At 37.0% G+C, this 26,830-nt stretch overlaps 1 protein-coding gene across 1 annotated transcript; it reads right to left on the reverse strand.

Annotated features, from left to right (window-relative positions):
• Window positions 1–20,620: 20,620 nt before the first annotated feature.
• On the reverse strand, window positions 20,621–22,113 carry LOC6568842 (proline-, glutamic acid- and leucine-rich protein 1). Its single transcript, XM_001995334.2, has 2 exons — window positions 21,382–22,113; window positions 20,621–21,174 (listed from the first exon to the last, which is right to left on the reverse strand). Exon 1 carries the CDS (start codon window positions 22,010–22,012, stop codon window positions 21,401–21,403), a length of 612 nt encoding a protein of 203 aa, XP_001995370.1. The 5' UTR covers window positions 22,013–22,113; the 3' UTR covers window positions 20,621–21,174; window positions 21,382–21,400.
• Between the last annotated feature and the right edge of the window lie 4,717 nt (window positions 22,114–26,830).

Here is a 26,830-nt window from a genome sequence, read left to right on the forward strand (position 1 = left end):
TACTAAAATTGTGCAAAGAAATGTAGCAATCAGAAATAAATCCTTGACCAGATTTATTTTGTATCTCATATTAAATATATAATCTGCACTCTATACACATTTTTTAATAATTTGCTCCACTATGCACTGTTGACGGCGTCTTACCTATCCGCGCTGCTCAACTATTGTTGGGGCCAACTCCTCCTCTCACAGCTTCTCCTGGGAAGAGCGTTCGTTGTTTTAAAATGGGCGCTCATTTATTAAGGTATTATTCAAGTATTTGGGAGAAGGAGGCTGCTGCTTGGCGCATCTCTCCCAGCAGAGGATTAAGGCTTAGTTCATAATTTAATTAGTAGTGTCGTCGCAACCTTATCGCCTAAACCCAGGCTCGTTAATTAAAGTTACCCCAACTCCCGCCTCCAACTAGTTACGTAAGCGGAAGAGTTCAAAGTGGAGTGCAGGTGTGGGTCACAGTTGTAGTCGTAGTAAAAGTACAATAAAATATCCTCGGCAGTCTTGCCAGTCACGAACCAAATTCGACAATCAATTTCAATTAGAGACTTGAAAAAAAATCAGACGCTCCCAGCTATGTCCATGCCTCAGAGCCTTTCTAACAGGAAATCCGTTGAGCTGTCAACGGGCCACAGAATTTATTTGGGGTCAGGTCAACTGGTCAGCTATTCTCTGCTATTCTCAGCATGACCCACTAATTTCAAATATGAATATGAATAGATTTCACAGCAAACATTTCGCACCCAATTCAAAAACTATGCACAGATGAGTCGTCAAATGGCTTATGCAAATATATTGTAAAGCGGCAGAAAAAAATAAACACACACACACAATTCATAGAAGAGCAGCGCTTAATTAACAACCCAAATAAAAAATGGAAAAAAAAGTTAACTGCAAAATAAATGCGAGACTTGTGAGACGAATTCGTGAGATTTCCATAAAACCGACCAGCGACCTTGTCAAATTAGTGCCAAAAATGCCAAAATAGCTCGTCGAAAATACGCGACAAAAGAAAAGATCAGTTTTGAAATGCGGCGTCTCCAAAACATAAATAAAATAAAACGATCGTTTTGTGTGCATGGCATAAAAAATAGTTCAGAGTGTCGACAATATGTTGCCACCACAAGCAAAAGTGAATTCTTTTCACTCTTAGTGGACAGTCAAACACAATGTGTGCTTTGTTATGATTCGCAACTGGTTTTATGTAAACAGTTAAGCGAACTCAACAACATAAAAATAGCAACAATATAACAGTCTGTACTCATAAGAGAATTTCTTATCAAAACAACAAATTTAAACAGTTCAATGAAAATTAAAAATATTATATTCAAATACACAAAATCAAAATTGCACTGTATTTAAAATATTTATAAAAAGGCAATAGTGTTCGACGAGTTCTACAGAGTCAATGTATCAAACCGTAACAAATTCTGGATCCGTTTCCATTTTCAATTCCGGTGTTAAACCTGATCAAGATACATTTATTGAGCCACGACTATTTTTACTTAATGTTCTACAACCTACAATTGGGAAACCAAACTGAAACTTTGTATTTATTCGCTTAGCTCTTTTTTTTAAACTAAAGCAAAGCTCAGTCAATTAAGACTGCTGTCATTGCTTAAGCTCCCATTTAATATTGAGGCTATTTTTTGGGCCGCCACTGTATATTTAAGAAGCAAAAATGGAAACAAAAACAGAAACAGAAGCTAAACTACAAAATTAAAATGACAAAAGGATTTATTATGCAAAAAGACAATAATACTGCGATTACTTATAGCATTTGAAATTCGAATTCGCAATAAATTATATACCCCCAACTCAACAATAGGTCTTGCCCCTCCTCTATCACTCCCTCTCCCCTCATTAACTCCATGCCCGTTAATTGACAACACTTAGCTTTAAAATGGAGAGGGGGGAGAAACTTCTTCAACACGAGCCAAAAGCGAGTTCATTTTGGTCACTTTAAGAAGCCATTAGAAGCCCATTTGGACCAGCGGCGGGCCAGCCAAGCGTAAACTGTACAAATAGTTAATTTTGTGGAGAACCCCCTGCCCCTCCCCCTACTACACTGCACATTACATTTCCCAGCAGACAAACAAAACAAACAACAAATGCTAATTCTCAACAAACACAACAGCAACAACAACAAATCAATGGCAGTTAGAAGAAAATTCAGTTCTTGTTATTTGCCAGACAAGTTGCTGGAAATCTGAATGTTAATTGAGACTAAGGGCAAAATAACTTCACAGGTCTGTCTAAGTGTGAAGTTCTTTTGCCTTTAGTGACCCGTGACCTGTGGCATGTGTCATGTGGCCAATCATTGGCTTATGATGACTTAAATGTGTAGCGATATTTGTTTTTAACGGTTAACAACACTCGGCAAAAAATCGGCCTAAATTTTAGCTGCTTGCAGTTGATTGCTAAGTTAGAAAAATCACTTTATACGTAGACAGACCTGTGACCTGTGAACTGTTACATGAGCCTAATCATTGGCTTATGATGAGCGATATTTGTGTTTAACATTTAACTATTAACTAGATTATGGAGCAGCAGTTAATAGCCATAGCATTAGTACGACTTTTTTTGTTGGGCTTTAGTGAAAGTCGAGTTTATCACCTGAGCTAATCAAGCTAATAACCGATTTTCTTAATACATAAAAAGCCATCGTTCAGCAAAACTATTGCATGACTGGGGCATATTACGAACAGGATATGTTTTAGGGCTAGGATAGGAAAGTGTCGGAACAACAGTAATCGGGCATTAACCAGACCATACTTTATTCTAGAGAGGTCATTAGCTCGACGTCAACGTCGACCCAGTGTAATGGCTAAATAGACAGACAGTGGCGTATTGAATAGATTCCCATTCTATAGAGACATTAACAAATTGGACATCATAAAGTGCGGTTTCATCTTTAACTCGAACTAAACAAAAAATACAAACAAAAAAATAAAAGAAAAAACAGGCAACGTTTTTTTCTTCCTTTTGTATTCCCCGACCCCCTTGGGCAATTTCTGCAAACAAAAGCAAAAGGTTTTTTGTGGATTGTGCTTTTAACTCGGCTTTCTTGCTTTTTTGTTTACCATTTGGCAACGTTTTTAACGCGTTCTTCTCCTCATTTTTATTATAAATGAGACTTATTTATTTGAGACGTCCCACATTCCGTAAAATCGTCGAAAGATATCCGTTTAATTACCTGAAAGAGATAGAAGAATGGGAAAATTAGTTAAGCAAAACAAACAAGAATGATATGGGCTAGAGAAGAGATCTCGACTAGAAGATGCTCTCCACTTATATTAATATTAGACCTGCATATAGTAGTTTATTGCAAATCTTTACAATTGCTACAATATGGATATTTTATTGCTTCGTAGCTCCTTCCTTTAACCTTCAACCGTCTGTTACATTCTTGGGCACAACTTCATTATACCCTTATTACCATTTTTAATGGGTTCAGAGTATAAAAAACATTCTCAAATTATTCGAATTAATCCAATAAAAATGTAAAACCTTGATTAATGTTCTAATTACCACGAAATGAGTGATGATATTCAAGTCTGCATAAACAATGAGCCGCATAAATCGCAATTAATCTGAACAAACAGAAAATAAACATCAAATTCTGCCAAATAAAAGCGGTTTTCTACGATTCCAACAGCAGTTTTTATATCAAACTTAAAACTTGGCTCTCGACTACAACAATAATAAGAAATTCTGATACCGCTTAGTGAAAATTGTTAATATCAATTTCAAAATCGAAATTCGAGTTTTGTGACAATTGCAACTGCTGTTGCAAGTGCAACTGCCGCAGTTGCTGTGTGCAATGTGCACTCTAAAAAAAGCACACTGAATTGAACATCGCTCTGAAAACTAAAAAAAAATTTCTTATTTCAATAAATTCAGGAAGAAGTAATAAAATTTGCTGCCTCGACTGATAAATAACAGCCAGGCAATTAGAAACTTATTTTTAAATTTTACAAAATTCGACACTGGACTTGAGATGAGATAAACCTTTGTTTTTAAACATATAATTGCTGCATAATAAGCCAAGCTGTCGTTGCTCGACTTTCTAGGTCGGTCTTTTTGCCAAGTGTATAAACAAGAACCGCAGGACGCACAGTTAAAGTTGAGTGCCCAACTCTGACCCTTGTTGCAGCAGCAACTTTGAACCTCTTCGCCTGTTTTGAGTTTGGCTCGTTGCTCACTGCTCGTTGCTGTTGGCTAGCTAACCCGGCAATTGCCGCCACAGCACGTACAGCATTAATCCTCCTCCTACTCCAACGCCTCCCTTGCCACCTTGCCCCTTGGTACAGTGACACCCACAATTGCAGAGACTCCTCCGACGACTCCCATCATTGCCAGTGCCCTATCGAGTTCTTCTCTCGACTGTTTGCATTCCCATTTCCCACTCTGATACTGCAAAGGGCAGATGATGCCAGTGCTGCCCCCTCTACTCACTTTCTCACTCGTCCCTTGCCACCTTCTGACAGCACAGGGCTTTTGTCGCCAGGCGCTGGGTTCGCTTCGGTTTTTCCTGGCTGGGCATGTTAATGACCCTAGCTGCCTAGAGATTTGCATACACACACATCTGCATATATAAAAACATATATATATATATATATATATATATATATATTCAGTTGCTGTCAAACTGTGTGATGCTGCTGCTGCTGTTGTTGTTGCACAGAGAACGCCTTGCCTCGTTGCCTGTCGCCTCGCATCGCTTTCAATTTAGGCGTCTGCGCATAAAATTGCATCGTTGTGGCATCCACATCTGTCTGCCCCTTATTTTTTGCTAATTTATAAAAATAATACCCAACACGACGACAACAACGACGAGGAGAGTTTTGCATTTACAATTCACGAGAAGCTTTATTTTGCCTATGAACTTGACACTAGAGACAACAGACAGCAGACAGATGCAGATGCGGCCAGTGGGTCGCTCTCAAGTTGTTTGTTGGCCAACAAACCAATAAACAAAAAAACAAACAAACAAACAAGCAATCATACCAAATAGCAACTATTTTGAAGTGCGATTTCATAACGCAAAAGCTGATCGAGAGATATCTTGCGCCAAATAAGTGCTACACACACATATTTGTTGCAGCTACAACAACCACGACAAGCAACAAGCAAGCAAGCTTTGGTCCAGTGCACTCGGCGAGCAGATACCCTGCAATTCAAAGTAGGTTTAATAATAGTACTTTGTTCAATAATTAAACACGAGATTTCTCAACCGATATTAATAAAAAGAAGTTATTTATGCTTCCTTCTGCCTGTTACATTCTTCTGCACAACTTCAATATACCCTTCTTACCCATTGCTGGGTATAACAACGATCAAATAGCGCCTTCAAGGCATTTGCAATTGTCAGACTTCATGTCGACACTTCAGAGCTAGGTTTTTGGTTTATGTGGATGTGGCTTGGAGGCCGCCGTTGTTTGTGCAACTCTCCCTCTCTCTGTCTCCCTCTCTCTCTCTCTCTCTCTCTCTCAGCGTGTGTCCCTCTGGGGTTTGAGGTGTGGGCGAGCTGCATCCAAGCCAAATCCACAAAGTGAGTTGTAAATGAGCCCACACATGCATGTCTAAACTTAAGCGAGATTCGTTTCTGCATTTGCATCTGCATCTGCATCTGAGCATTGCTCAACCAGATTTAGATGCACAGCCAGATACAGATACAGATTTAGACTGCGTCTCCAACTCAGTTGCAACTTCAAAAACACACAGAACAACAACAACGAGAAGCGAGTGTCGTGTTAATTGGCAAGTACTTTTGGCTCTGACAATTATTATGGTGATATATAGACTCCGATACTTGGTCTGTGTTCAATTTGTTGATTGCTGATTGCTCGACGTATTTTCAAACAACACTCGAGTGCACTCACATCTACATTCACATTCACATATTCACATTCACTTGGCCAAAGTATTTTTGCATGATACTATAAAAAAATTGTGAACTTATTGTTGAGTGTTGTGATCCTTCAAAACTGATTACAATCTTGATGCGCTACAACATCATAATACATTGCTCGTATAGCAAGCAGGTTTAAATGCTCGCCTAGCAGATACCCTGATATCGATAAAATGAGATTAACTTGATGTGCTTTATGAAATATGATGTATACCTCATCTCGGGGTATATGCAGTCATTATATCTTTACAGAATTCTGCATTTAAACTTGAAAATATCTTCATTTGTTACATTTCGAGTTATATAAAACATGTGTAGTTTTTTTTTATCAATATTGATCATGAATATATATATACCTTATAGGATCGCAGTTGCTTTCTTCCGCCTGTTGACTACGTTTGAGTACCCTTTTAACTATTTTTAATGGTTCAGTTAAGTTTGCTTATATTTAAAATTGAATCATTTCAACTCAAGCACAAATGTGAATTTTTCACAGCTAAAAGCCAGCCCAACTACTTCAAGCTCACAAGTACTTGTAAAAATATATTTGTATATAAATTTATGTTTTATTTTATGCATGTCGATTTTGTGAAGGCAATCTGCATTCGGGCTGCAACCCATTTATTTTTTTCTTCTTTCGTTCTCACGCAAGGTTAAAGGCCTTTCTCATTTCCCATTTCACGGCGTTTTAAAGAACCTGAGGCCAGCCACTTAAGCCACTCATACTGCATAAATATGTGTATAATTATTTTTCAACTCTTTCCACACACCTCTTTCCCCATCCACTCCACTCCTCCTTCATTTTCCCCTGTTCCACATTCACCATCAACATCATCATCTGCATCGACTGCTGCCTTCACTTGAAGCAACTTTTCAAGCATATAATAAATGTGTAGTAAGTTTTTCTTTGGTTTTTTTTCGATTTTCAGTTTATCAAGCAGCTGTCAATTTTAATTAATGCAAATTCAAACGCACAACAAATTGCCATATCGACATAATTATGCAATCCCCACAATTGAATGAAGTCGGGACGTCTGTTCAACTTTTAGTTAGTTTATTATAATTTATTGCATAATCACATTGAGCAAATCAGCACTTTTTTTTTAATACAGCTGCAATTTCAAACGAAAATCCTTGCTGTATGCCAAACTTAATTAGATATTTATTCAGTTGCATAAGCGTCACAATGATATCAAATAACCTCGAAATGGACAACGACTAAATTCGAGACAAAAAACGAGAGAGACAAAAACCACTTGAAAGCCTCTTCTGCTCAGGGCCGCCAATCAGCGATCCATTATTATTATTTATGAAGCGAGTGAGGGGGGAGGAAAGAAAAAAAGAGAGAGAGAGAGAGAGAGAGAGAGAGAGAGAGAGAGAGAGAAAAGCGCAGCTTGAAGCATAAATAACTAAAAATGAATTTCAATATAAAACGAATTTTAAATGCTGAGCCATCAAAGCCAAAGCAGATATGCCACCAGCTGAGCCCAAACAAAAATACACAAGACACAAAGCACACAATAAAAAATATAAATACAAATACAGATGTAGAAAAGAAAACGAAACCCATACAAAAAATATTTAAAAAAAACTGTCTCTTTAAGCAGGAAAAACTGGGCAAGCAGCAAACAAAATATGCACAATATGCAAAAGCAGAAAAAAACACACCCAAAAGAAGCAGGTGAGGCGGCAGTGGGAAGAGGGCAACACAGCCGGTAGCTGAGGCAGAAAGCGAGACACCGAGAATATTAATAAAAGCTAAAAAAAAAAAAATTTAAACACAATAAATCATAAGAAAGAAAAAAATGTACTTACGCTGCGTGCGAAATGAATTGGAATTTTAAAAAGGAGTTGCAACAATGAGAAACGAAAGCAAAAAATAAACACAAAAAGATCGATTGTGGAATGAGTTAGAACTAGCCAAAAAGAAGTAGAAGTAGAGCTGAAGTGCAGATAGAAGACAAAAAATGTGTGCTAAATAGACTAACAAGACAAAGAGAAAGGTAAATGGGACAAGTAAGCAAAAAATAAGTGCTTTTGTTGAGGCAACCCTTGCAAGTAGCTAAATTAAATGAACGAAACAAAGGAACAGCTGTATTACAAATTAAAGCCCTGTTTTCAGATCCACACAAAAATATTTCGAAATTGCAATATATTTCGATTGTAGTACCTCAAAAAAAGGTCCGCTGAAAGTAAAAAAAAAAATAATTAATTACTTTTCTCACCTCAGCGGCTCTTACAAGTACAATTAAAACAATTTATTCGATTTTCTCTTCCACAACTTTATGCATTTCGTTTTGGATAACTTTTTTTTATCTGAAAACAGAGCTTTAGGACAAACCAAAGCTCCACAATCATAATTTGCCCTCTCCTTAGCCTTCAAATTGATATATAATACACACAGACACACAGATTTTGTTAACCAAAAGTTATTTTCACATCATTTGACTGCTGGTTAGTGGGTATCTGCCAGTTGAGCTGCCTCACCAGGCTTTTAAATGCACATTATATTTTATTCAATTATTTTTATTCAAATTATGGCATTATTAATATTGATAGACCTAAACAAACAAAAAACAAATTGCCAATCATACAATTTGCGTGTTTTGTTAAATCAAAAATCGAATTCGTCTGCAAATTCGATGTCTGAAATTTTGGCACATTGATAATGGAAGGTCGTTAAGCAAGCAATAAAAAAAATATTATTTTGATATGCAATGCGACAATCGGACGAGGCGAGAGACCTTTTCAGGTTCATTCAACTTGGCAAACACAAATTCAATTTGGCTGCACAGACACATGTCTGTCCATCTGTCTGACCCTCTGTCTGTGCATCAATTGGAACACTTGTCGCACATTAAACACACACACAAGGTGTGTTGTCATAAAATGTTGTGTGTAACGGTACGCGTAGATGTAGTAAGCGAGGCGCTAAGCATCAAAACGGTTTTTTCTAATGGCCCAAAAGAACACATTACGCACTATCATTACGTGTGTAAAACGCTGAAGCACTCAAAATTGATTTCAACTGAAGAAAATAAGAGAAGAAAAAGAATGCTGCCCTGCTCGACGTGCCAAATACAAAAAAAAAAAAAAACCGGTTACCGACCTTTAGGAAAGTTGTTTTCTTGCCAGTTTTTTTTTTTGAGTTTTTTTTTTAGTTTTTTTTGAGTTGAAGCCCAACATTTTATGAGCATGCTTCTTCTTGCGACTTCAAAGCGTTAATTGTTTTGATTAAGATTTCGTGGCGATCGCATTGAAATCAATACTAAGAAGAAAAAAGGGTGGCAACTCTGCGCAAGGCTGACACAAAGCTGCTTGCTCTCAGCCATCAATCAAGTGTCGCAAATCTATCAAAACAAACATATTAAATAATTACATAGCTAACTTTAATTGTCGACATTACTATTATTATTTTGATGTGTAGCAACAAACTCATTAAATACAACAACAACAACTCTCTGCCTTTAAAGGAGTTATTGAAAATTTGTGCAACGCCTACAAGACCTATTAGCTACCAAAAGATTAATCAATAAAAGGCCAGGCCAAGTCGCATTTATGCCCAAAAACAAACAACAATATAAAGTTTCTTAGTCATATGTATATAAAAAAAAATATATATATATATAGATAGATACAAGTATTACTTTCAATACATTTATTTATTTTGCAACCAGTTTTTTGTTTCGTCAACTGAAATAAAATTCGCAGTTGTTTTCTGTTTTTTTATTTAATTTTTTTTGTTGAGTGTTTATTTAGTTGGTGTTTTGTTTTTTGCGCTTGCGTCTCAAATTCGCTGAAAAGCAGAAAAGGGAGTCTTTCTCTGAGCTCTGGCACCTAGTTGTAGAAATAGAACTCACACTCCAAGGCTATTATTTGTTGTTATTTGGATTCCTGCTGCTTTTGCTCGCTTTTCGATTTCATTTTCTGGCAGCCATTTTGAATTGCTGAGTGCCTCAACAACAGCAGCAGCACCAACAACATTTACAAAATATATATGTGTACTTTTATATGCATGATGAATAGAGACGCATTACACGTGCGAGGGCAGCTTAAGAACTATGCGTGAGCTGCATACATTAGCAGCTGGCTTAATGGTTCTTCTCAACTTGAACATGAATAATAAGCCAGAGTGAAATGATGCATAATAATGTGTTATTAGTATCGAACTCTCAAACTTCCAAGTAACACGATAGTTTGCCAGCTAAATGCTACACAAACAAAACAAGTTATCCGCGTAAGCAGTACAAATTGTTCACTTCAGTATATATTCTGTATTGATAATTATTTCTTAATTTTGTTTATTTATTTCATTTGGTTTTAATAATATAAATTTAAAATTAATGATTCGAAACCATTTAGCTTGACAGAGACGTGGTTTGGTGCCTCTGCTCAGCTGAATTGATGCCTCGTTCCTACTTTAAACCATAATTTACCAACTAAATTGATTAATATAAGCATAAATGGTATAATTATAGCTGTGATAAGATTTATCTGTTAGCAGTTTAAAATGCATTTCATTTTTTAGGCACTTGTTAAACTGCCCTCAGTAGCAGAGGTTGCTCTCAGGCCTACAATTTTGTAAAAGTTTTTTTTCTCATCTTTTCTGTGTACCACGCCGCTTAGGCAAATATTTGAGGCCTGTTTCAACCAACGAGTGATTATAATGATGATGATGATGATGAAGAGGAGACTTCTTTTACTGTTGGTACTGGCTGTATTCATTTATTCATTTGCGCTTTTGTTTGATGATTTTGACGCACTTGTCGTTTACTCTTGGGAGAAGAGACAAATAAAATACACACAGATACACACACACAAATTTGTATTAGAACGTAAGTGTATGGGGCACATTAATCAAAAGAGCGTCGAACAATTCGTTTTATTGTTTTTCGAAGAGAGATAAAGTTAACCGGATGTTTTACTCCATAGATACAGAAAAGACATTAAACAGCTCCTTCGAGGCAGCTCTGAACGCATAATCAGACTACACGTTGAAAGCCGCAGGCTTGTTGCAGATGTGTGTGTACAACACACACACACATAATTATGTGCCTTAAAGTATCTTTTGTTGTTGCTGTATTTGTGCAACTGTGTCTCGCACAAGTAATATATATGTTGGTTGTTAGCTGTTGACTGGGCTCAAATTGCCAGCACCAACGGCGTGATTTGCATTTTAATGCGAGTGTGTATGTGTATCGCTTTGTATGTGTATCTGTGTGTGTATCTGTGTGTGTGTTAGTGTGTGTGTGTACAAATATGCCCCTTGGTGCTGTTTCAGCGTCTTCTGGGCCCAAAAAACTGCCCACCGGCATTTGTGTGTTATCCATAGATACTTAGATATAATACACTCAGAAAAAATATCGCCCAAAAAAATAGAGGTTCTTGATTTTCTAAAAAGTAGAAAAAACCCTACTTTCTAACCTCTCCTCAAATTTAGATAGCCACATCTATAATACCAATACCAATACTTGGCGATCTTTTTTCTGAGTGTAGATACACACACCAAGCACACACACTTGTCGTCCGTCTGGCATTTCAATGTAAACAACAACAACAACAACAATCGTAAATTTGGTTTTTCATAATTTGCCACAGACTCAAGAAAATAAACATAAAACTGAAAACCAATTTCAAATGTGATTTTTAACTTGATTTCGGTTGTGGAAAATTTTCTGTTTGAATAAATGAGCTGCAAAATAATTGGTTAGGCGCCCAAAGGCAGACAGTAGACTCAAAAGTAGACTCGCTTACAGTTTGAAAGGAATTGAGTGTGTGTTACCAATACCCCTCTCCAATTCACTCCACAACACCCTTTTTTGCTTGCAGCTGCGAATTACGCAATTTGTTGTTTAATTTTGTGAGAAATACGATTATGCTTAGTAGTCTTGCCTTTTAATTAAACTCCACCTGCCCCCATCATTAGCTGATTGATTACAGTTAGTTGGCTAACTGTTTTAACTGTTTGTATTTTTTTCTAACCGAACCACGACCAACTCCCTGTCTCTGCCACGCCCCTTGTTTTTTCTCTGCAGCTGTAGGCCTTTAATATTCTATTAGCAATATTTTTTTTTTTTATTAGTTGTTGGCAACAAACGGGTTTTCTATTTCCATCTTTCAGCTCTCTTCAATCGCTTCAATCTTTGGCATTTTTCTTGGCAAAGTTCTGCTCACACAATGCGGAAGCTTTTTGAGGAGGCACTTATTAAATTTCATTGCCTTTGCTCTTGCTGGGCATCGATCAAAGTTCCTCTCTATGTGACTCTTGATTGTTATATTGATTGATTGATTGATTGATTGTCGCTTAGCTCTGTGTGTCGCAAAAGCAGCGTGAAAATAAGTTTAAGTCTTCGTCTTCGTCATCATCTTTTACTTCGTTTCTATCTTCCTCTTCATCTACTGTTGCCTGTTCTCCTTATTCTCAATTGATTTTCTACACTACACAACATGATTATAAGCACCAAAGTTTTCCTAATTATTCTTTCATTTGCTTTATTTATGTTTTAATATATTTTACAACATTTTTTAATTAAATATTCTTTAGTGTTGCTTGTGACTCTTAATGTTTAATTGATTGATTGATTTATTAAATGATTGACTGATTGTCCCCCTTCCTTTTCGTTTACGTCTTCAGCTTCATACTTGTATCCCTTTTCTTCATCGTCCTTATCTGTTCGAATTTTGTCCGATCTATTTCTTCTTGATCAGTTTTTGTTTTTCTTTTACAACACCTTTTGAACAGATTTCCCCTATTTTGTTGCAAAGTGTTTATCATTTGTTTGCTTGCCCAATTTCTTGATCGCTTTTTGTGCCAATTTTGTTGACATGTTTGCCGCATAAAATATTTAAGCCAATTTCTGTTTTTGGGTGCCATTCCCCAAGCGGCTTTTGTTCCATCAAAAATTCATTACGATTTATATAACCTTACGGATAGGGTATTATTATTTTTGTTCAGAGTCCTTAAATTATATATAGTTGAAATAGAAAAGATCCAACGAAAAACGTTATCCGAATCGAACTTATATATATACAAATATATAGGTACAAATATGCTTCTCACATTTGGACAAAAAACTATCCAGGTCAGACAACTCTATCTTATTGCTTTCTTAGGAGCAATCCCAAAAAGCAAAAAACTTTCATAGAGTGTTTTGCTGCAGGGTATATAAGGTTCGACTTGCCTTATTTTCTGATGTCATGTTTGTTCATTTGTGCCCGTTGTCATTAGATTTAAGTGGGTTTTTTGTTGAACCGTCCAAGAAATTTCGCAAGCGTCCTTCACATTCTGTGTGGTTGTTGTCCCCTTAATACCCCGAGTGCCATCCATCTTTAATACCCCTACTCTGTCAGTCTGTCATTTGGTCAAAAGCCATCAAACATCAGGCCACGCCCCAAATTGAAATTCCAATGCATCTGCGAGCGAGCTTCGCTTTCATTTTTTGGCCATTGATTTTGTTTTCCATTTCATTTAATTTCTTTGAACGCTTCCCTTTTTTTGTGCTCGTTACGTTTTTTTTTATTTCTTTTTTGCATTTGATGTTAAATTCAGTGTCATTTTTCGGGTTATTGTTTACTTTCTAAACTAAATTGAAAGCTTTGCTGGCAGCGGAAAATTCATCATTAAGTTTTATGTAACGCCACAATTTGTTGCCATTTTCTTAACATGGCTTTCTTTGTGGGACCCTATTCAGGCAATTAGCGTAATTTAGCTGTACTTGGCCAACGGAAATGAAAATACGAGAAAATATTATTATAATTATTATTTTTTGTTGCTTAGTTTTCTTGTGGTTTTGTGGATTTCATTGTGGGCTTTTTCTTTTTGTTGGCTTTTGAATTTTTTCTTAATATTAAATACCAAATTGAATTATTTTTCCCTTTTCCCCTTCTTGTATTTATTCTGAGCATCAATTTAGTTTATTCAAAGTTTGGCTGCTTACATTAAATACTCTTTAATTTAATCTGCCAACACAACAAACACAAAACTTGGCAAAGAAACTGAACTCAACTGGTTTCAGTTGGAAGCTTAAGCCCTCTCATAATCCCCACATTGGCCTATAGAACTTGGCCAACTTTTGCATGACTTGGCTTAAAGCTTGTTATATATACATATAATATATTAACGCATTGCGTGCTTCAAAATCTAACGGCAACACCTTCCCCTCCCCCTTCCTTTCTTTATATTAGTCACCCTACTAAGCGCAAACTTTATTCAGCTCCCCTTTTTGAGTATACCCTAAGCCGATTGAAAGTATATGGAAAGGGTGTGATAAAGTTTGAGAAAGTATATAACAGACAGAGGGAAGTATCTACGACCGATTGCACTCTAGTCGATCTAGCCATGTCCATCTGTCAGTCTCTAACAATAAGCCAATCTTGTTGGAAATTTAGTTTCTGTGAAAAACGCTTATAGCCACTTAGCTCACACCGATTTTGTGACAATGAGAAATATTCCTCAAGGCACAAATCAGATCATTTTATTTTATATATGTAACAGCTGCTTACAGGGTATCTACCAGTCGCGCTCTCTTACCCTCACTCCCATTTTAACTTGATTGTTTGGTTGGCGTGTTGTGGCAGAAATAGCATTAAGGGAACTCCTTTCGTTTTATACTAATGAAAACGCTGATTTGCCATTTCAGCGCCCTTTTAATGAGCTAAGTAAACTAGATTTTTTATTTATATTTTTTGTGTAACAATAACAATAATAATAATAACCATTTACAATTGATTCACATCAATATTATTCGCATATTAGTTATCATATGTAGCAGAAGTTTATTTTTAATATCATTTGCGGTTTTAATATATAAAATTCCAGAGTTAGACCAGAAAATGAGCAAAAAACGGCCACATTTTGTTGTGGCACGAAAATATTTTATGTTTGTGCCACAAGCACACAAATAATATTAAATAAATAAACAAGTTACAAATATGCGAAAAAAAAGAGGGAAAAAGAACAAACCGCAAATTTGAATGAGAATTTTGTAACTGAAACTTTTTTGGTTATCAAACACAAGTTGCAACAAAATTTGCATATAAAAAATGCGCGCGTGTTTGCAAAAAAAAACTCAACCAGAGATAAATATGTATATATATTTATATTTGAAGGCTGTTTTATAACTTAAAGTTGCGATTACTAATTTGATAAACCTCTTTATTCCAAATAAACAAATATAAACATATATATATACCAAATGCAATCTGTATTGCAAAAATTAAAGCAAACACAAAGGAAATGAGATAAAGATTTCCTTGAATGAGCTATAAAGAAAATAACCGATGCAGAAGCTTATCGCAAACATAACTGAGAATTTAACTGAATCACCCTGCCAAAAAGATATGCGGCCTAAAGTTTTATACATATTTATGATCAAGCCATAAATAAGTGTCGTGTTTCTTATGGGAATTCTTAAGGAGTCGATACACTGCAAGTTTCTAACTATATGTCTTATATTGAATATAGTCTTCAAGCCACCCCATTGAGCTATACTACAGTGTATACAAATAAGGATAATAGCAGCTCAGTCAGCTGACAACATTAATGATGGCTTACATTTTATGGCTGTAATTCGAATTTTGACTTTTAGAGAGCAAAGTATTCGAGTTGGGAATAAAATCGGTCATAAATTTCAAAAAGTGTTCCCTTAATATGTATTTGGAACTGGGTGCGATGCTTGCTACAAAGGTCATCTGCTGTTTTTTTTCTCAATGTACCAGCAACAACTATAACGAAATGTAGTGCTTCACATTTCTCATTTTGCATTTCACATTTCTCATTCATAATGCAAAAGATTCTTGCTTCTGTGTGCATCATTTACAACTTGCCACTCCCACACACACACACACACACATTACGCCCACATTTGCTAGGCATTATCCTTGTGCCAAATTGATTTTAATACCTTATACAGTAAGCAAAAGTAAAAGCTGTATCGATGTCAGAGTCGATATAAGTGTGGCGATTTTTATCGATATGCACAAAACGAGCACAGTTATCGATAAAATTAAATTAAATTGAGCTGTGTAATAACTACTTAGAGGACTAGGGTATATTTTAGTCTGTCATATTGTCGCATTTCCATTCATTTTCCCTGCTTGCTATTGTTGTAGTTGTTGTTTGTTCTTCTTCTTCCTCTGTTTCTGCTTCTTCTTCTTGCTGCACATTGTGGTCGTCTTTTTTCCACATATTTTCCTTATTGATTTTTCTTTTTTTTTGGTTGGTTAAGCGAGAAAAAGAAGAGGAAGCAGCAGCAGCAGCAGCAAAAAATGAAATAAAAAGAAAAGCAAAGTGTGTATTTTTTAATTGCATTATGCAGTGAAATCACAGCTAATGGCCTGTTAGGGGTGAGGTAGAAAGAGGGAGAGGGGAGTGAGGGGGGTAACCTGGTGATTTTCCTTAAATTTCTGTTCGCTTTCAATTGTTTTTGCTTTAAGCCTAAGAAATTGGTTCGAAGGTTAATTGATTTTTTTGGAGCAATAGAAAAATAAGCGACTCAAAGCCAAAGTTAAAATTATAAGCCACTTTTCTCAAAGATTCTCATCTTATTGCCTTTTTAATATTTAATAAAGCAAATACTTTTATCAACTTTTAGACAATAGTTCTTAAAGTTCAGTAGAGGCAGAGGAAGACATTCTCCCTCCCACCCCCTCTCGACAGTCCACATCATTATCCGTGTTAACATCCCGTGAAGGGTTCACCTTTTTATCTCTTTCTGTGTATGCTCTTTTATGATTCTCATTCTCTTCTGTTTTGGTTTACTCATAAATCAGCTCATCTTTTGCTGCTTGGCAGCATCATCAATTTGGTGGCAAGGTGGCAAGGTAAAATGGAGCAGATAGTGGGGGCAACATAAGCCTTGACGCGTGGCAAGATATATTCTTATCTGCAGCTATCGTTGCAGCAAACTGACAGCAGGCACTGTTTGCCCTTTATATATATATTAACAATTGGACAATAGGCCAATAAACTATGTGTCTGACAGTTCAATTAACGAAACAGCACCGAGAGAGCGAGAGAGAGGGAGAGAGACAGCGGCAGAGAGAGCGTAAAACTAGTCAAAAGGATTTGCTAGCTAAATAAAAGTCCAAATCATTTGCTCATTAAACGTCTCCAGTCCCTCTGTCTCCATTCCGCCTTCCTCCTTCCAGACACATTCCAGCTTCCAAAATGCGTTCACAGCTGTTGGCGAAAATTTGCCAAAAAAAAACAGAGATAGGCAAAAGAAAGCGCTAAATGAGGTGGTAGGAACGGCGAAGAGAGGGAGGGGGTCTGTGAGAAAGGACAACTGAGGGACGAATTCTGAGTGAGTCTGTCTCTTTCTCTCTTTCTCTTTCTCGCCCTTAAGTGCCTATAAAGAAAAGAAAAAGCTACGCATACATATCTGGGTGGGAGCGAGTAAGAGAAAGAGAGAAAGAGAGAGAACGATTTGCTCCTGGCGTTCAAATCATCTGTTTTAAATCGATTTTCCTTTTTGTTATTTGTTGTTGTTTGGCTGGGCTAAATGTGAGCGTATGTGTGTGTGTGTATGTGTGAAGGATTGTGTGTGTGTTTGGGTGTGTCTGTGTGTGAAGGATTGTGTGTGTAATTTGTGCGAGTGTTTTCCTCTTGGGTGTTTCTTAAGCAAAAGCCCAAATATTAAATATTATATATACAGTGTCTCACAGTTTAAAAGACGCAGTGTCTAACCAAAAATTTAATTGCCTGTCATAAACAAATTATTCAATATTTTTCAAAAATAATATAGCATGAAACAAATTGGCATTTAAACATTTTGCGTTTGTTTCTTTGTTTAAACTTTATAGCACTTTAAATTTTTTGCTAGGCACTGCGTCTTTTAAACTGTGAGACACTGTATATATTTGCATTAAAAAGAATAACAAAATCCTCATAATTATTTCATTTATTTCCAACAACTGAGAAATGTGAGCTGGCTTGGAATTTAATTGCTGACTTCCAGTTAAATCAGTTGTCACTCAACACACGCTGGAAATACATTCCACGAAATCACATTTTTATACAGTTATACTAATGGAGCAATAAATCAAAACAAGCCATATTCGGTTGTTTTTTATTTCGACAACTTTGCGTTTCGTCTAATTTAATTGACCCCAAAACAAAAAACAAACAAAAAACGCAGCGCTGAAAATTGCTTTCAATTTGTAAACCAACAAAAAAACAGCCAAACAAACTTCAAGCCAAATCACAGATCTCAGACGTCTTTTTTTTGGCCGCCTACGGCCGACAATTTTTGCTCATTAAATAAATCAAAAAATTGCTGTTTTTACGCGTCTGACCAAAAAAGTCTATTTTTTCCATTCCATATGTTTGTTGTTGTAATAATCAATTTATGCAAATTTGGTGAAATGTTCAAAAAAATGATTGAGCAAAATAAAAAAAAAAAAAAAATTGTCACTATGTGGGCCAAATTTTTTGATATATATTTTGCAATAAATATTAATGTTTTGTAATAAAAAAGAAGAAAATAACGTGGTAAACTGTGCACAAAAAACGTGAATTAGTAAAATATATTTTACAATAATTAATAAACATAAAAGAACTGGTTTAATTTTGTGCACATATTGCTGAAAGGCAATGTGATCTGATCTGCTCTCTCGCTCACACTTTAGTCGAGAACTGATCTATTTTGATTTGCTCTCTCGCTCGCACGCTTCTAGTCGAAAGCAGTACGTGAAACAAGCCAAAAATACCAGCGTGAAGCTGGAATTACGTGCATAAAAACAATTAATGCCTACCGTCGTCCGTCTGATAAGAAAATCAACAACAACAACGAGAATAATAAAGAGAATAATAATAAAAATAAACACACATACACATTTCATGCTCAACAAGCACGCAAATAATTTAACAATTTTCCAGTTATGCAAGTCGAGGCCACATTTAAAATCTACACATTTTTAGTTAATTCGTAATTGACGAGTTTAACTTTTATTTCTAGTTGCTATCAATTAAAAAATGCTATCGCTCAAAAGTGAAGGTCGCCCACAGAGAAGAGCTGTAAAAATAATAATAAATAAGATGCGATAAGGCAAAAGAAGAACTGGAAGCAACACATAAATTGAATGAACACATTTTGATCAGTGGAATAACGGAAAATAATAATAATGGAATAGATGCAATAACTGCAAATACTGCGTCAGCTTTCAGCCATCCATAGATTCTTCCGTTTGTATAAGTTAACGTCTTATAATAACTAGTCAGCTTTCCTCAGACTTCTCATTCCTTCCAACACACGGACAATTCTTATAATTTTAGCCAGCTCTTCATAGATCATCTCACTGTATTAATTAAAGTCTTATAATGTTTCAGTATCCCTAGATCTGTATTAGTTACAGTCTTATAATGTTATATGTTATGTCAGCTTTCCTTTAGATTCTCTCACTTCTTCCAATATTACACGCAACTGTATTAGTCAAAGTCTTATAATAAGTATGCAGCTTACATAGATCCTCTTATTACTTACATCACACACATATGCGAATTAGTGCTTTATAACTTGCTTAGATCTTCTCATTCCTTCACACACACACACACATATTCGTACTTCATTGTAGTAGTTAAAGTCTTATACTAGGCGAATACTGACCTTTTTATATGTAATTGTTGTTGTTTTTTGCCGCTCCTTTTGCGGCAATTTGTTTACTTTTTGGCTGCTGTTCCTTATGTGTTGTCGTTAGTTGTTTCGTTAAGTTCTCGCCTGGGCCCCCAAAATAAAAAGGACGAAATTGACTTTCGTTCACTTCTCTCCCTCTCTCGCTCGCTCTCTTGTATGGGCCGCGCAAACTCAGCAAATTGATTTTCACTTTTGGTCAAGCGACGACTGTCAAAAAAATAACACACACACAGAGACAACGCAGGAATTTTCACTTGTGCCACTTTATTTTTGTTGTTGTTGTTGTTGCTTTTGTTGGTGAACAGGTTTAAAAACAACAAAACATAAATTGAGGCAAAAATTTGCCGGCAACAAAAATTCCAACTGATTTTTTTTCCTTTTTCTCCTTTTCTTTGCCTCTCTTCACTTTTTTTTGAGGGGGGAGGGGATTTAAGAGAGTGACACAGACACACACAGACACAAAACTGCTGCTGAGAGCAACACAAAAATTCTTTTGCTGCTTTTGGTTTGCTTTGCTTGCTGCTGTTGTTGTTGTTGCTGGCTGCAGAGTTGAACCGGTTTTTGTTTTTGCACTTCACTTTTTGTATTTGCTGTTGCTTTTTATTTATTTATAAATTTTTTTTAATTTAACTTCAAAATTGACTAAATTCGTAATTCGCCATTCTCAGATTTCAAATGAAATATTTCGCTTGCATTGGAATTAATGCACCGTTATGTCGTTTTCCATTTGCACGCCCACTCTTTATTTTTGTAATGCCGTTTCGCTCGCACACACGTTTGTAACAGCGCGACGCGCGAACACTAACCGTACCAAGTCGAAGTCGTATGCAGACTAAATCGGCTCCAACTCTTATAACAGCGCGAGCGCAAGGTGCGCGAGTGATAACTGTTAAACTCAAAATGGCATTGCTTAACAGTCGCTGTTACTGTGTGTGCTCGTGACTCTCTTGAGCGACGCTAAAGAGCATCTAACAACTCTGCAGCTGTAAGGTGATTTAACTTATGTTACCCATTGAGTTTAAAAGTGTTATTAATAAAGAATTCAGAAATTATTTATGAAATTTAAATAAAACTAAAATATGTATAGACTTGATATTTGTCTTATTTATTTTTCTTAGTTAAATTGAGCTTACTGATAATTTTTACAAAGGCACAGCTTTTTTAAATGTACCCATTAAATATTATAAAATTAAGTTTAATTGACATCAAAGTGGATTATTTATTTTACTTATTGTACTATTAGGAAATATGCAAATAGACATACGATTGAACATAAAACTGTAAAACATTTTTACAAACATAAAAAATAAATTGGGATTAAAACTGAATTTTGCCAGCTAAGAATTCATTCTTTTCATTATCAGTTTTTCTAGTAAATTAAATTAACCAAAGAACTTTTTAAAACAGCTGCTTATCGATCTACTTCGATGATCACGTATCGCTGATCAATTAACGGTTAATTATCATATGTACTATCTTCTTCTTCGTCTTGCAAGCCATATGACATTTATATGATATTTATTAATAATAATATTTGATGGCTTTTTTTCTGAAGCCATTTTTAAATTGCAACTCCGAACTCAACCCAAACTGCGAACTGCAGCCTGTGCCTATGAATATGACCGACTTCCACGTACCCTGCAAAACAATAGGAATTTAATTTAAATGTAATACATAATCTAACAATATAATAAAATAATTTTTTTTGGCCAAAAGCGACTTACTAAAATTCATTTACTAATATTCAACGAATGAAATGTTTTATTTTTTATTCGTAAGAAAAAATGTTAAAATGGTGCTATAATTTTGACCGCAGCTGTATTAGAATATATGGCGAATATTTACCCATTATACAGCTGCTACATTAGAGATCCTTTGCTGCAACTTCTGGCGGCAACAGCGCCACAGGGATTAGCCGAAATGCTTCTCCCTCCAATGTGTATTCGGAGTAAATTTCACCCGGCAAAATCTGCGACGATTCTCGTCTTCGAGGCGTCACCATTTCTAGCACGGTCACCGGACCATTGATCAACAGTTGGACCGACTTTTGCTGCTGCTCTAGGTGCTCCAGCTGCAGCTCATTCTCCAGCTGCAGCTCCTCCTCCTGATTAAGCTGTTCCTCATCCTCCTCCAGCTCCAGTTCCTTCTCTTGCTCCATTTGTTCATTTTGCTTTAATTCCTCCTCCTCCTCCTCGTCCCTTTCCTCATCGGCGAAATGCTCAAAGGACAAAGCCTTGAGATCGGCGGGATTGATCTCCACCGTGGGATGCTTGATGCCCATGTGGCGACGCAGATGCGCTCGCGTTGTGCCCGCGTAGACGCAACAGGGGCAGGGAAAACGCTTCGAGCGCCACCGCATTTTCTCGTGCACCTTTTTGTGGCGCTGCAAATTGTAGTAGCGCTGACTGGCATACGTGCACTTGGGCACCGCACATCGGAAAACTAGGGCGTATTTCTTTTTCTTCGCCTTCTCCATGATTTGCAATTGTTTTGCTTCACGGTATATTGTGTAAAAATTGTTTGTTTTGTTTTCAGCTGCAAAGTGCGATAACCTATTTGTGTGTCGATAAATACTGCAGAGCAAAAAAATGTCATTCTGAGTATTTATGATTGACTGATAAATACTGCAGAGCAAAGCCAAAAATACCACTTGAGTATTTACGCGCACTTGGATCACTCTTTTATGTTAATTGACAAAACTCAACGACAAAACTCAACGACAAAACTCAGCGACAAAACTCAGCGACAAAACTGTATTTGATTTTCTTCGATTCATCTTCTTCTTTCGCGTACAATATTTTGTTTTCCTTTCAGCTGCGGTGAGCGATAAATTGTTTTGAAATGTGGCGGTCAGTCGATAAATAATGCAGAGCAAATCAAAAAATATCATTGAGTATTGCGCGCACTTCAGTGCTCTCTTTTATGTTAACCTCCAGAACACTCTTTACCGGAAAAAGGCAACATTGCTGTTAGCTACCTGTCGTTGCTCTTTGAGTGCTTGCTTTCTTTGCAGCTCGTATATTTGCTGCTCTACACACAAATAACTCGAGACTGGATGAGGATATGCTATGTTAACTAACAGCGCGCTCAAGTTAAGGCTACATAAGGAGACATGGTATATTTTTAGATACCATACTTAAAAGCTGTTAAGTTGTGCTTGTCTCTCAGCACTTGGCGGTAGTTCAAATCATTGCAACAATTAAGCTTATTAAATATTTAATATACTTTCAAATTATTAAAATTTAATAATTAAATTCTTAACAAATAATATTCAATAAATCTTTAATTACAACTATGCAAATAAAATATATATAAGCGCAAGAAACGTTTAAGAAAAAATTGTTCATTTGCTTAGCAGGAACCTTAACAGGAGAGGCACAATCGTCAGCAGAATAGCTGTTACAGCAGATACTCTTATATTTGCTGCTGCTCTGCACACAAATACCGCCAGTCACTGCTATGTTTATTAACAGGGTGGTCAAGTAAATAACTGTTAAGGCTACCCCTCCCCCACACCAAACCGCACACTGCTGCTGCTGCTGTTGGTCAGTTTTGTCATTGAGCGCAACACATCAAAGTGGACAACATGTTATCCCCCTCTCTGTCTCTCTCCTTCTCTCTCTGTCACCCACAAGTTCTGGGTCAGCTGGGCGCACTTTACTGTTTTTGTGCTTTAACTTTAAGGCTTTTCCGCATCTGTTGTTGTTTTTGTTATTGTTGTTGGTCGATTGCTTTTATTGTTTTGGGCGACGTACACCACTTGAAAACATTTGTTGCCCTCCATTTGCCACATTGTTGGCAGCAGCATTGTTGTGTCTTTTTTCTTTTGTCATTTCTTGAGGCGCCCAAAGGCTTCCTAACTTTGAGGTTATGTGCGATGATTGGCTAGCAAAATGGCAAAGAATTATTTACCATTTGAGGTTATGCTCAAAACTTATAGAAAAAAAAAACAAAATAATTACTTAAAAGTAATTAAATTAAATATTTTCAGCAGCCTAACACCACATTTATATTTCGCTTGTTTTTTTTCTGCGTTTTCGACAATTTTTGATGTTGTTTTTTTTAATGATTTTGGGGTCTTTCAGGCAGGAAAAAAAAAAAATAAATTGAACTGAAAAGTTCAAACTGGAACGATAAATGTAGTCTCGAATCAAGCGCAAACTAGCCATGAAAACAACCTGCCTCAAACGTTGTTAACCGAAAATGTGCAACGTGGCATGCAATGAGTTTCATTAGCTACCCCTTGACCCCAACTCTCCCACCCCCTAATAACCCCCTTCCCCTTCAGTAGCAAAGTGCGCTGCAATTTGGCACGAATAAATTTAGCCACGCAGAGCTTTTCAAATTTCACGCCCTATTTGATCACAAACACAGCAGCAGGCAGAGAGAGAGACAGAGAGAGAGAGACAGAAAAGGTGTTGGGAAACGCCCCACACCCAACCACAACCCCTATTACCACAATTATCCCCTACTCCTTCGCCCAACCCTATCGAGATGATTTTCCATTGACCATTGAAATTATCTGGCTCTGAAATACTCGTTGGCTTTTTGCATAAGCACTCAAAATGCATTTCCAACCCACACCCTCTCACCCATACACACGGCAGCTAACGACAGCTTTTGAACCAATTTCCGTTTCCGGTTGCCCAAAATGTTGCCAGCTAAAGCAAAATTATAATGCAAGAAGTAGCTGGAAAATGGTCTGGGTTTAATTTGATTATTTGATTGATTGATTGATTGATACAGTTTATTGTTGAAATTGATGTACAAATTAAACAGTTTTATTCATTTATTAGCTTCTATTTCTGATCAACTAGTTTGGAATAGGAACTAAATAGTTGAATCTCTGTCCAAAATTTGATCAGTTTTGATAAAGTTATGGCTCTGATGAGAGTGGAACCATTCCAGGTTTGACTTTTTGGTGCAGCATTTTAAGAAGGATTTCAAGCCAGAATCGGGTTTTCAAATCTAAGTGTTAGTTATAAATGATGCTATTATTTAGCTAGAGAAATTATTTGCAAGTTGGAAAACAAAGTTTGGCAATTTTAATTTTATTTTTCTAGCGCCGTTCTAAAGATTTAGAGATTGGAGGGGCTTACATGGTTAAAGCTGTACTACCAAAGCAAGAAACCCCTTTAACTATTGTTATTGTTTTTGTTGTAATGTCTCCACGTGATAAGCTTAAACAAAGCCTGTTTTTTTTGTCTAATAAACAAAAATGTTTTGCAGAATGGGTCAAAAGGCGCCGCCGACGCGTGTTTAAAATGTTGTTAATATTGTTGTTGTTGTTGCTGTTGTACAACAAGTTGTTAGTGTTGCCTTTGTTGTTGTTGTTATTGCTGTTGCTAATCTGGTTGTTAAACAAGCAACAACAAAAAAATAACAAAATTGTGGCCAAGTGTTTGCAGCTCCCCAACTGCTCCAACTGAAGACTCAGCTTTGCTTAGCTAATCAGCCACTGAGTTGGGGCCTTGAGGGGGAGGAGTATAATCAAGGGGGAATGGGAGGATTTGGAAGTGATGTGGAAACTCAAAACTACGTTTTTCACAGCAGACGCATGTCCAAATAACAGCAGAATGAACATCAGAGCATATGTGGAAGAAAAAGCAGACGTCCAAAAATGTTGCTGTACATTTTGTGTTTGTGTTGTTTGTTTGCCGTTCCTAGTAAAATGCCTCAGCTTGTTGTTGTTGCTATCATCTTCATGAAATCTGCCACGTGAGGCAAGCGAACGTGCACCGTGGCAAAAGCGGCAGGCAAAGCTTTGACTCAAAAATTATGTAATACGAGTAAATGAAAGTCTTACAAAAGGTCCGAAGAAAAGTCTTGAAGAAAGTGTTTAACGAAAAGCATTAAAGGAAAGTCTTAAGATAAAAACTTAAAAAAAAGTGTTTCTGAGCAAGCTTTTAATTGATTGACTGATTGCTAAGTGCGGCAGGCAAAACTTGGAGACAACATTAATCATCCAATATTTTGATTATATTTGAAATATTTTTTTAAATTTGAACGGATTGTGAATAAGCCAAATGAAAAGCTTTTTGGCCCACTGTGCCCTCGCATAAGCAACAAATTTGATGCGTCGCTGGGGCAACAACAAGAAGCAACATTAAACATCCAACGAGATGCAACTGACAATGTTTCTCCTCTGTTGTTGTTGTTTTTAATGTTGCGTCTTGTTGCTGTTTGGATGCTTATCCGAGCATGTAAGCAGCCTCTTTTAACGGTCTTCAGCTAACAATGCAACAGACGCCACTCCCCCTTTCCACCCGCCCCCTTCCAGCTAACGCAGATGCGCCCTCTGCCGCACAGTTTGACAGTGACTGCTGCAGCCCATTATGCGATTTATGGAGCAACAACAGCTGCTGCTGCTGCTGCCACACATTGCGTGCTTGTGTGTGGATTGGTGTGTGTGTGTGTGTGTGTGTGTGTGTGTCTGCGTGTATTACTCCCCCCCGCCACGACATCCCATCATAATGTCTAACCAGATAGAGTCAAAAGTAGCAGACGAAAATACAATAAATAACAATCAGGTAGCTGCCACTTTAGTGGGTGGCATGGGCGGAGGAGAAGTGGAAGTGGCAGTTGAGGTAGGTGGCACAAAAGGCGCAGCTGCGGGCCACACGGTTAGTGAGGTGGGGGGGAGTGCGGGATGGAGGGTTGCGGCCCACCCGCAACAAAGACAAGCATTATGAGGAAACATTGTTGGCAAAATTTACAATGTGTTTGGGTTTGGGTATTGGGTAAGGTGGGTTTGAGGCTTGTGCCAAAAATTGACCACGTGACGAGCACGATGTGTGTAAGAAGAGAGGGGAGGATGCAGTGAAAGTCGCTGTTACAATGTGAGGGCTGCCAAACTGTAGCAACAACAACAAGCAGGCATGGCTCACTAACCTCGTGATTTACTATGCTAACTCAATGGGAAGACGAAGAAGAAGAAGCAAAAAAACGAAATCAACGCCAGACAAACCGGCTGCCAGAGGTGTGTGGGGGGGGGGAGCGGTGTGGCATGCGTTTTAGCATAATGAAAAGAGAGAGAGAGAGAAAGAGAGAGAGAGAGCAGAAAAAGAAGAAAAACAACATTTGCACTTTTGCATTTTGCATTTTTAAATTTTTGCACTTTGCATATTTTTTGTTCGACTGCTCAACTTGCCAGAAAGTGAAAATTGCATAAATAACTCAAAAATAGCAGTAACTACAACAACAACAACAAGAACGACAATTGCAGCAAAACTGTTGAAGCAGGTCGGCTGCTAAATGAGCGAAAGTGTGGGCAAAGGAAGCACGAAGAGAGCGG

The sequence above is a fragment of the Drosophila grimshawi genome, unplaced genomic scaffold (assembly GCF_018153295.1).
Source record: "Drosophila grimshawi isolate 15287-2541.00 unplaced genomic scaffold, ASM1815329v1 contig_1367, whole genome shotgun sequence".
Taxonomy (NCBI): Eukaryota; Metazoa; Arthropoda; class Insecta; order Diptera; family Drosophilidae; genus Drosophila; species Drosophila grimshawi.